This window comes from Pygocentrus nattereri, chromosome 17, assembly GCF_015220715.1.
Source record: "Pygocentrus nattereri isolate fPygNat1 chromosome 17, fPygNat1.pri, whole genome shotgun sequence".
NCBI lineage: Eukaryota > Metazoa > Chordata > Actinopteri > Characiformes > Serrasalmidae > Pygocentrus > Pygocentrus nattereri.
The window spans coordinates 24,535,447-24,548,042 of NC_051227.1; the positions used below are offsets into that span (position 1 = coordinate 24,535,447).

Below are 12,596 nucleotides of genomic sequence, written 5' to 3' on the forward strand. Positions count from 1 at the left end.
TTATTACCTGAATCTTGCACTCAAGTGTGAAAATGATCGGCTTTGGCACTAGCTAAATAACTTTATTTTCAAATGAACTCACCATGTCTTGTCTTTCAAATCTACATGAGACAATGCCCCCCATCCCACGTAGCATAAATAAATGCTACATTTATTATCAGGAAAAATCTCATGCAAGCATAAAGGAACATCAATTTCCGGTCCATCAGTGTGCTTACACAGATTCTATATACTTACTGTATTATAACCAATTTTTACAATTACAGTTTTTGGTAACACTTTACTGTAGGGTGCTGTTCATGAGACTACATGACACCTACATAAGGGTGTCATTACAACTGACATATCCCTACATAACTGTTCATAAATGCTTATTACAACAGGCATTATCTGTCATAAACTGTTGTCCAGTTTTCTTTATAATGACTGGACCTTCTCCATGTCCAATGCAATTAGAGTGCTCTAGTTCTCAAGCTAGGCCATTCCCTGCAGTTTCAACTTCAAACCCACCCAGCCTCCTAATGTCAGTGTGAAATGGTATGAATTCTCGGATACACAGTACCCTTTAATGTACGATCAATCAACACAGAAAGTTTTCACATTCAGAGGTAAGGTGAACTTGTGTGGATCTCCAAATGAGGGAAACTGTAGCTTGAAGTTCCAGCCTTTTGAATTGTGTGTAAAATAAGAGTTTTTTACCTATGCAAAGAAATCCCGGAATGCCGTTTTATCCTAAGGCTTTACTCTTGGAAAGGCATTCAGGCCCATTTCTAGCACATTCTTGCATGCTTCTTATTGTGATGCAGGTTTGTTGTGACAGTAAATGTTACTTCACATGTTTTACATACTGCACTGGGATTGAGAATAATTAGTGTGTTTCATGAAGCAACTTATAAGTACCTTTGACAAGCATACAAAATATAATTTAAAATGACCTGCCTGTTATGTAACGTTTGTGACTCTATGCACACTAATACAGAACTTGAATCTGAACTGATCACTTTCCCTTTTTTCATCCCTGCAGAGCTAATGCCACCATTTCCACTGACAGAAAGATGATCAATCACTTTTGATTTGTTTATCCTTCATTCTGGAACTATAACTGCTGATTTCACATGACCTGACTGTGGCTGTTCATTCATTTGTGCATATTTATTTATGTTCTTGTAGTTCAAAATGACTTTTTAGGATTTTCTACAAATTATCTTCTTCCTTTCTGGCCTCTGAAAGTGTGAGCTTAACATCTGGTGCATATATTGTTCATGATGGGTTTGAATATCCTGTTTACTTTAATCCCATTTCTTATGTCCCATCTCCTATCTACCCAAAGCATCATTTTGTTGCTTCATCTCCCTCTCAGTTTTCCTGTAAACTGTCTTTGCTGAATGTTTATTTTTATGTAGTTTCAGACTTGCCCAGTAGGTAACTACTGTGTTCTTAAATAGAGCAACAATTCTACCTTATCTATTTGAAGAATAGGATGTGGTTTTGAAGGCTCTCGAAGCCTGCATTTGCATTTTGTTTCACTATACTTCTATATACCACTATAGATTTCAATAATTCTGATGTACTTTCTCAGAAGACCTTCTGGGGATTTACTGTCCATTTACCATTACAATACTTCTAAAGTATAAATACTGCACCTCCCTTCACTTCTGTAGTCAATATATTTACTCATGAGTGCAGAATAGAGCTGAGATCACCGAAACGAGACACCCAGAAAAAAACACGTAAGTTCAATTTTTATATTGGTTCATTGTCCGTTTTCTAAAATATGTAGATATATAATATAGATAAAATGTGTGAATATAATTTCTTTTTTTTTTTACAAAATGTACATTATTAGGATTTTTACTGTAATGTTCATTAGCTGGCTCATAAGCTAATGTTAGCAACGTGTACAATGTGTAGAACGTGCAGCTTGAAAAGAAGTGTTTTTATGGTTTTCATATTTTTTTGGCCCAAGAATCCAAAATCATGTACAAAAAAAATCTTTACAATAATTTCTGTCAAAATGTCAGAACATTATTGCCTTCTCTTGTAAAATGTCCTTTTTGGACAACAACAAAATGCTATCCTGTATCATATCCTGTATAGACACTTGGGTGAGTAACAAATGCCATGTAGATAATAGCAGTTCAGTAAAACTACTATTTTTTAGTCTTGTTCTAAAAGTGGCTTTCTTGCACAAAGCCTGGCTTTGTAGAGTGTCCAGGCTGTGGCTGTCCTGTGAACAGTTGTCCTGCAAGCTGTGGATCTTTCCAGCCCCTTTTACATTGCCCTCCTCATGTCACTGAGTTTTTGTGGATGGCTTTCTTTAGGCAAAGCTACAGTTGTTTTGTATTCTATCCATGGATTTAACTTATTTACATACTAATTCATGTCATAATTCATGAATATTAGTGTTCTTTATAGACACAACTGACTGAATCTGATTGTTTTGAAAGCCCCAGTAGATACACATAGTATTTTGAACAGTCTGACAGGTTTCTGTTCCAGTATGGGCACACACGCAAGATTTCTATTCTGCTGGCTTTGTCTTCAAGGTACTGATCTAACTTTTACTCATTAGTATTACTTCATGTTTGCATGTATGTGATATTTCATCTCTTTGAAAGAGTAAACTGCATGTATCAGCTGGTTATTGTTCATCTTTCATTTTCCAGTGATCTTTGCCACTGTATTGTCTGATGTGTGGAAGGCAGAAGTTGTCTCTGAATTGAAAACGCTGGTCTCTTCTTGTGTTGTCCTGCCCTGCAAGTTACAGTACCCTGGAAAACAACTTCCAGACTCACGCATTAGGGGAATCTGGCACCAACAGGCCAAGCATGATCAAAGAATCTATCATGAAGACTCTACTGAAATTGCAGACAGCTTCAAGGGTCGCACCAGACTTCTTGGCCACTTGGGTGAAAAAAACTGCACTTTAGAGATAGATGAGGTCAAAAATCATGACAACGGCCCGTTCTGTTTCAGGGCTGAGATCCCAAGTATAGATAAGTATTCTTTCGTGGAAAGCTGTGTGGCCCTCTCCATGATGTGTAAGTATGACTGTAGTTTGCTCTGTTAATATTTATTCTGTTAACTGTAATTATCAGGCATCACAAATTGTGGTTTATCTGGAAGCAATCAAAATCAGGGTCTGATCCTACTGTCAAGATCATTAGTTTAAACAATGATAGTTCATATGAATGGCCTGCATTAAATTCATTTTGCTTTGGTCATGGTCAAGATATGCATGCTTAGATATTTATGGGAGTATCTTTAAGGTTAATTTTCAGTTTAGAGGAAGAAATATTAGAAATAAATTCCACATGGGAGCTGTTCTTTGTTATAAGTTAGGAGTTGTTTAGAACTAGAAAACTCTGGCAGTTGCATGAAGTGCAAGTTTCAGAGTCTCTCATTGTTCTCCCTCTAACCTTTAAAATGGGCATTCCAAGGCATTGCATCCCTTAGTCTCAAAGACCTTACAGAATGTCATACCCAGCATGCATGACACACACAAGTCATATACATCATAGAGAACCATGGGAGACCATTTCACACTAACTATTTATGACAGCACATCTGTGTGATGATGTGTTCTTGTACTACACTTGTTTGAAAATAGCATGAAATAGTTTTCCTGCTTAATTCCATTCTTACCATCCTCAGTCTAGAGGCCATAGTCTTTAATATTACTAATAATAGCCACGTTGTTGTATTTGCTGTTTAGCGGCGCCAGAGAAACCAAAGCTGGAACAAATGAAAACCTTGGAAGATGGAGTTCCTGCTACGTTCAAGTGTTCTATCAGACACACCTGCCCCTCCCATCCCCCCACCATCACCTGGAGCCGTTCAAATAGTGAAGCGACTTTGAGCAACAGGGACATTCTTCATGGAAACTGGGAAGTGGAATCCTTGCTGATTTTCATCCCAACAGAGAAGTTTGATTTCACAGACCTCAATTGCACCGTCAGTTTCCACGGCGGCCTGCAGTCTTCAGTTTCTTCTCTCATACACGTGAAACGTAAGTCAAGTTTGGTCCAACTATAGTCGTCCTTTGTTGTTCTTGTTTTAGACTGAGAATGAAAAGGAACATATAAAATGAAGTGTTTAAATACAAAAAACCCAAACACTCTTTGGCTGTTTACATGATAGTTTTCTCAAAAGACTAACATTAACATGACTGTTAGCAGGCATGTCAAACTGGGGAACGTCCAGCTCAAAGTGCTGCAGAGATTAGCATTTACCTTTTTCTAATGCTCTGAATTCAGTTTATAAAGGCCTTGGTAATTACCTCATGAGCTGAGTCAGTGTTTTTAATGAGGCAGTGTGCTGAAGACTACAGTGATTTTGCCAGCAAGGACCGGAGCCTGACGCATGCATTTTAAAAGCATTTAAAAAAACAATTCAAATCTCTTCTCTGTAAAAAGCAAAACTTTTTGCATTACAGTATTTATACACAGATTATTGACACTGCATTATGCTTATATATATATATATATATATATATATATATATATATATATAAACAACACAATATAACTCCAAGTAAATCAAACTTCTGTGAAATCAAACTGTCCACTTAGGAAGCAACACTGATTGACAATCAATTTCACAGCTGTTGTGCAAATGGAATAGACAACAAGTGGAAATTATTGGCAATTAGCAAGACACACTCAATAAAGGAGTGGTTCTGCAGGTGGGGACCACAGACCACTTCTCAGTACCTTTCTGCTTTCTGGCTGATGTTTTGGTCACTTTTGAATGTTGGTGGTGCTTTCACACTCATGGTAGCATGAGACGGACTCTACAACCCACACAAGTGGCTCAGGTAGTGCAGCTCATCCAGGATGGCACATCAGTGTGAGCTGTGGCAAGAAGGTTTGCTGTGTCTGTCAGCGTAGTGTTCAGAGGCTGGAGGCGCTACCAGGAGACAAGTCAGTACACCAGGAAATGTAGAGGAGGCCGTAGGAGGGCAACAACCCAGTAGCAGGACCGCTACCTCCACCTTTGTGCAAGGAGGAACAGGAGGAGCACTGCCAGAGCCCTGCAAAATGACCTCCAGCAGGCCACAAATGTGCATGTGTCTGCACAAACGGTTAGAAACCGACTCCATGAGGAAGGTATGAGGGCCCGACGTCCACAGATGGGGGTTGTGCTTTCCACTTGTTGTCTATTCCATTTGCACAACAGCATGTGAAACTGATTGTCAATCAGTGTTGCTTCCTAAGTGGACAGTTTGATTTCACAGAAGTTTGATTTCCTTGGATATATTTATATTGTGTTGTTTAAGTGTTCCCTTTATTTTTGAGCAGTGTATATATATATATATATATATATATATATATATGTGTGTGTGTGTGTGTGTGTGTGTGTGTGTGTGTGTGTGTGTGTGTGTGTGTAATCATTATTGTCTGAAGAAGACCACATCTCCAAAATGAGAACTTTACAGGACAAGGAAAAAACCTACTGCACTTTCAATGTAAGTCAGTGGAACCAGACTTTGTTCGGAGTAATTTTGTGACATTTCTCTTAGTCAATTCATCATGAAATTTAGATACAATGTAAAGGGCAAGATGCACTTTCAAATTATATCAAAAATGGAAAACTTTAGATTTTCTTCTGGCAATGGTGATGTGTGTGTGTGTGTGTGTATATAAATGTGTATATATATATATATATATATATATATATATATATATATATATATATATAATATTGCACATTGTTGTCAGTGGTGGTATTATTGCACAGTCTGACAGGAAATAAAAAACAGAAAATAGCTGCATTTAAAGACAGAAGATATGAGTTTCAATAAATGTATTCAGATGGTCTGTATGTATATTCTGGAGTTCAACACTGGTTTGCGGTGGTGCAGCTGCTATACCAGACTGGGAGATTGCTGGTCAGGATGCTCTCTATAGCGACTTAAAAAAAAGCGACTAATCTAGCGACTTTTCCTGGTGTTATCGGAGACTTTTTAGAGACTCAGAGGTGAACACATGTTCTTCGGTTACTGTCCTCAGCGAGCAGCGGGTGCTGCCATGAGCCCCGTCCCACAACACTTACAGTACTCGGTGTCATTATATATATGTATATGTATATACATATATGTATATGTATATATAAACAACCTAAAAAAAAGACAGAAAACTAAAAAACTAAGTAACTCTATCAAAGTGTCTCTTTTAAGGTCACTTCGCTGGTCCCAAGCCGGAGGAGGAGAGTTGAGTGTAGAGTAGCAGTTGATTCACTTCCTCTCTGTAGGCTGAGTCTTCATCATTGGCAATGAGGCCCACCACTGTTGTATCATCTGTGAACTAAATAATGTGGTGCTAGGTACAGAAACCAGTTGCACATTGGGGTGTCGATGTCTAATGTATACGTTTTTCTGGTGATGTTTAATATCTTTAAATAATAATGTCTTTTTCAGGTAAAGCAAACTTCTTACACATCATAATTTCAGTTGTGGCTGTGCTTGGAACCTCTCTTTTATTTGGAGGGGTGTGCTACATCATCTGCAAGAAATATAGGTGAGAATTATAAATGTAAATATATTAATAACTTAAATTCTGTAAGTTGCTGTAACATGCAGCAGTTTGTCAGTGCATTAATGCTTTATTTACTGTTTCTCATGCAATCAAAGTGTCTTTTCAAATTTAATGTCTGCTTTTAAATGTTAGCTTTCAGCAGTAACATGTGGTCTTGTTTTCTTTTTTCATCAGGAGACAGACCCAAGATCTCCAATCTAGAAACGCAAGTGTGTAAGTAAATACCATTTAGCCATTCTGTTTTTGATAATTCACTACTGTTTTTTGTAGGTCACAGAACAGATAATGGGGTTAATAAGTAGGATTGCTCCGATACCATATGAGTAGCAGCTCCAATACTGCCTCTTAAATACAGCAACGATATTGGCTATGGGGATACATATACCTATGACAACCCATGGCAAAATCTGTAATGCCAGTATTTTGTGGGGACAAAGCTAGTGAGACATATGGAAGGAATTGCTAGAAAAAGACAGAAAAAGAACATTTGATGGATGATAAATTACTATTCAGAATATTATTCCACTAAGCTGAAATGTCTCAGATAACCAGAATAAAGAAAGTTGTGAAACAGGAGGGCAGAAGATGCAGATATTTTTTAATTTACACTTGGAAGGGAAAGCTTGTTGTAATAAAATGCAGAACCTACTGGAAAGGTTTACAGACAGCTTAAATGTGTTTTATGAGCTCACCTAAACTTACAAGTTACCATTTTGAAATGATTATAAAACAGTAATCTTGTCTGAGGTAGATTTGAGAGGATACAGATTCTATCTTACTGTAACGGGGATCGATGTAGCGGACGCATGTGTGGAGGTAAGCGACTTTTATTGAGGGCAGGGCAAATCCAGGTTCATGGTCAAGACAGTCCAGGTTCAAAAAGCCAACACGGATAGATTGTGGTTCAGACATGACAAACAGCCAAATGCAACAAACCAAGCAAACTACACAAACACGACAAGCAAACAACAACCAGCGAAGACAAAGGGCAAGCACAGGGCTTAAATACACAGGGATAACGAGGGACAGGTGCAAACAATCAGGGGCGGAGTTACAAAACCAAAACAAACGCACATGGACAGGACTGGGAGGGGCCAATTGTGACACGAGTTTGTTGTACATTTAATGTTCCTCAGCTGACCAGTCAAATGTATTGTATCCTTAATAGATACAGTGCTCATTACAGAAAAAAGGACTACACCTCAATGTTTCTAAAATATTTATTCCTTCATGTACACAGAATATGGAGTCGAATGTCCAGAATGTCCCAAAGGTAATCCAGGGCTAATTCCATACAGTTAAAATGACTTTTTAAAACATTTAAAATTTATTTAATTTGCAACAAATATAATTTAAAGCACAGCAAACAAAAATAGTAATATTTTAGATGGACTAGTACTTTCCATATTAGTTCCATATTAGACCTAAAATGTTGTTACTCATGTGGCTGAATGGATATTTAACCCTGTCAGCATTTCTGATTGTATTGTGTCACTTTGTGATCAACAGATTCAGGTCAGTGGATTGGAGGGAACCTGAAGAAGCAGGGCACTGAATGTTCACAAATGGTCTAAGTAGACATTTGAATTTTGATGGTGGTTCATTCTATTGCTTCCCAGCTGGGCATCAACGACATTGATATCTGGTTGAATATAGGTTATGATGTTGGGTAAACGAAATTCAATGTCAAGTCAGAGTCTAAAGCCAATGTCATTTTGATGTAGACTGGCAACAGCTTATATTTTGTTGGTTCAAAGTTGTGATGTCGAGTAACCAAAATCCAACATCTTCCAAATGTCACGTTCCAACATCATACTGGTGTTGAATACTGACGTTTAATCATGACGTATGATGGCCAAAACTCAGTGCCTGGCAAATGACATAATCTCAATGTTCACTCGACGTGACATTCTAGTATAATTAGACATTGATATTTGTATATATATATGTATATTGTATATATATATATATATATATATATATATGTGTGTGTGTGTGTGTGTGCGTGTGTGTGTGTATATATATATATATATATATATATATATATATATATATATGTATGTTGGTTTAAAACCGTGGTGTCAGGTAATTCAATGTCAGGACAATTTTGAGGTTGTTGGTTTAAAGTTGTGATATTGAGTAACCAAAATCCAACATCTTCCAAATGTCTCATCCAAGCATTAGCATGACATGTAATACCAACATAAGGTAATGAGGTATGGAGACCAAAACCCAACGTCTGTCCTAATGTCCAGACAAGATGAAATTCTGTTATTAGATGCTGATATGTAGATGGGTTTAAGTCATCGTGTTGAGTAATCAAAATCCAGCATCTCCCAAACATCTCATGCCAACATCATATAAACCTAAATAGTGACCAAAACTCAAAGTCTGGTCAACATCATAATCTTAATGTCCACTTAATGTGACAGTCTGTCATTAGACATTGATATTTTGTTGGCTAAAAATCGTGGTGTCAGATAACCAAAATCCAGTGTCTTCCAGACATCTCATGCCAGTAGTAGGGTATGGTAACCAAAACCCAACACCCAACACCTGCTAACCATTGTGCACACAGTGTGAAATTCTAATATTATTAAATGTCGATATATTGTTGGTTTTAATTTGTTGTAACCAAAATCCAGTTCAAATGTCTCAAGCCAACATAATCTTGACATACAGTATCGTCATAAAGTCATGAGTTATGGAGACCAAAACCCAACACCTGCTAAACATTGTCATATTAGCCAAATTCCACCAAGGTCATATTGTTAACAAAGTTGGCGGTTCAATTTCAGACTCCTATTATCCACAGCTGAAGTGCCCTTGAGAAAGGCACCGAAATGCTCCCCAGGCACCAGAATTACAGTTATCCTCTCCTCTTGTCCTCCTGTTTGACATTGGAGCTTGAAATCAACCCAGATTCAAAATCAGATTTTGATTTCCAAACAAAATTTAGCATCTGTTTCACGTTGGTGTATGATATCAAGCCAAAGCTGGGTTTTGACATCAACATGATTTTAATTTCCAACCTAAATTCAACTTTATGTAATGTTGGAGTTTGATGTCAACATGACATCTAAAATATTAGCCAATATGTCTGGTCATCAAATTTTTTATCCCTTTAAAATCAGCTAAATTTTTACATCAGTTATTTTTATTTTGTTTCTTGTTAGGAAGTCACCACGTTCAGGAGAGGATGAGCCAGACCATAAAGTACCATGGTTGAGTGTTACCATCAAATTCTGTCTTTTTACCCATCATAGTCTCTGCTGCCCATGTCCTTTTTGAAGAGAATCAGAGCAAAAAGAAACATCATAACAATGTTTATGTCCAATGTAATGTCCAACAAAATAATACAATTCAACTGCAAGTTCCCCCCTCATAGCTTTTATGGCATTGACTTCCCATGCCACTTTCCAGGTTCGTGAGATGACCTCCAGGCCTGTTAACTTTGGCTGGTGCAGTAGCCCTGTAAAGTTAACATGCTGACAAAGCAGGCCTTGTTCATCACTTAGAACTTGTGTCATAAAGTTAACCACCATTCTTTTACTGTGTTACAGGAATCATCGCAGAAATGAAACTGACCCGCATATGGCCACAAAGTGAGTAGCTTGATTAATGATCTGATGTGGGATAGACAAATGCTTATGTAAATGGAACATTTATAAATGATTAGGTAAACAGCAACTGCAGCTTACAAAGCTTATAAACTGTATTATGCCATCAGATTTTCAGTTTCCATTAACGTATCAAAGATCGGGTGAAAGGGGTGCTTCATGTTAAAAATGAAATAATAATGTTTAAGGATAATAATTCTAAAATAACTAAACATCTATTTTTCTAGAGTTTGAAATATCGCTTATGGCTTTATTGGTATTGGCAAAAATAACAGAGCTAATGAATGCCTATTTTGTCCTGTAGGGTTCAAACTCATAATTACAATGAACAAAGCAGAAAGTTGTGCTACTGATGAATCCTTTATAAAGCACTCCTACTTTTACTATATCACAGCAAACAGGCTGTTATTAACAAACATTTTAACCACGGTGGTATTTTGTGTACAGCTTCACCAGCAATTTGACATTTAATATGAGAATAATTTGCAGAGAACTGAAAAAAATGAGACGTAATTAACAAGTCATTCTGGGTAGCCCCGTGCCCAATGCTAAAGTACTTTAATTGTTTAAGACTGAATTTTTACTGTTTATTTAAAAACAGTTCATACTGACAATCATATTTGACAGTTTTAAAGTTGACAAGAGTCGAGCATATCAGTTAGTAAAACATTGTTTTACAAAATTGTTGGAGTATAAAATATAGATCTAAAATATTGGCCAGTATTACTGGTCATGAATTTTTTAGCCCCGTAAAGTCAGCAGAATTTTCACATCAGCTGTTTATTTTGTTTGTTGTCAGGAAATCAACGCTTTCATTGTGTGTAGTCGTAGTTTCTAAAACAATATCTGAGCTGTTTTGTGAGAAGTTTGAAGATGTTAAGCACCGTTTGTATTCTGCCTTTAGCACATCTATTGTCTATATGTCATAATATTAAATGATTGTTGGTGAAATGCTGCATCCATCAAAACATAATTGAACTCTGTCTTTCTAGGTACAACTATTATGTAAGTACCATGCCTGGAACCACAGGATTCTCAAATCTCTGCTTTCCATCATCAAAGCGCTTAAGTATATTTTCACTGACTGATAGGAACAAGATTGATCATTAGTGCATTAACCTTTTTCTTTAAATAAAATCACATTTTGTTTAGTACTGGGACAGACAGACTAAAATAACCAAGTACTAAGATATATAGGATTTTGAACATTACTTTCATCTGATGTTATGACTTTACATCGTTTATATCTTACTGTGCTGTCATTTCGTTAACACTTTACTTCAGCTTTGATACATAATATTGAAATAACCATTCACATGAGTTGCCATAAAAAAACTCTTTAGTAATATAACAGTCATGTTACCATTACCAAAAGATGCCATAATGTTCAATAGCCTGACACCTTGTCATATACTGTACTTATTGTGCTCTATTTAGTTACCATGGCTTCACACATTATGAGAAATATCATAATTAATGCTAACAGTAACATGACACTGTTATATGATTAGACATAATTCATCATGACAGTTCATGACATGTTTATCTTGTAGAAGTAGTAACTAGCAATGTTCAAGTGTAGCTGTAATTTTTTTCTGTTTTTTTCTCTCCTGTATGCATCTCAGTGAACAAATGGCCTGCAGCAACATGTTTATCTGTAAGTAACTTAAAACCTCTTATTAACATTCAATCTGGCTCTTAATTTAAAGATCTTTTCAAAGTTTAGCTTTTTATTTATTTATTTTATTGAATTCTTTTTCATGATGTGTATATTGTATTGTGTGTACTGTAAAGCACTTTGATCTTAATTTCCATGAAAAAAATCAACTCTGTGTTAATATTACAGTATATATGTGTACTAATTTCTCTAAGATACCACTATTTTCACTGTATGTGACAGTTCAAATATTCTGTTTAGATTAATCTGCTTTACACCACTGAACTTGGTGAAGCTTAACATGCATGAAGTATTCTGTTAACTGTGAACAGTTTTACTGATTCTTCTTTCTCTACAGGACTACACTGGCGATCCCTAATGAGAATGAATGATGATGGAAGTTGGAAGTTTTCACTTGCATAGAAATATACATTCTGCATAGCTCCTGCGTAATACTGTATCATTCTACCCAAGTAGTTCAAATGGCAGTCCCAGGGTAAAAAACATTTTTCAGATCTTAGATCTTTCTCTAGGACCTTGTTCTGACTGCCAGCCCAAGATTTTTGGCATATCAAGATTATATCCAGTGTGGACCCATTGAAATGGTTGCAAATTGGATCCAAATCACATGTGAAATGTGATTCCAATCCAATTTCTGATGCGTCTCAGTGTAGATTCCCTGGCCACTCTAACTGGATTTAAAAGTCACGATTTAAAATTGTGACACAACAAACGACGTCAAACAGCATCAAATCCAGAGTGACAGAAGTGCTGGGATTCAAG

The 12,596-nt window shown here is 36.6% G+C and overlaps 1 protein-coding gene across 3 annotated transcripts; it reads left to right on the top strand.

Moving 5' to 3' along the window:
• Window positions 1-2,421: 2,421 nt before the first annotated feature.
• On the top strand, window positions 2,422-12,596 carry LOC108415217 (myelin-associated glycoprotein-like). 3 transcript variants are annotated; one of them, XM_017688227.2, is made up of 12 exons: window positions 2,422-2,546; window positions 2,667-3,041; window positions 3,716-4,009; window positions 6,419-6,518; window positions 6,711-6,749; window positions 7,777-7,809; window positions 8,046-8,051; window positions 9,713-9,760; window positions 10,100-10,141; window positions 11,149-11,161; window positions 11,782-11,813; window positions 12,172-12,596. In XM_017688227.2, the coding sequence occupies exons 1-11, from the start codon at window positions 2,501-2,503 to the stop codon at window positions 11,782-11,784; spliced, it is 999 nt and encodes a 332-aa protein (XP_017543716.1). In that variant the 5' UTR covers window positions 2,422-2,500; the 3' UTR covers window positions 11,785-11,813; window positions 12,172-12,596. The 3 variants fall into 3 exon arrangements, with proteins under 3 accessions (XP_017543716.1, XP_037402593.1, XP_037402592.1); XM_037546696.1 differs by lacking the exon at window positions 9,713-9,760; XM_037546695.1 differs by lacking the exons at window positions 11,149-11,161; window positions 11,782-11,813; window positions 12,172-12,596 and having other exon boundaries at window positions 9,713-10,132.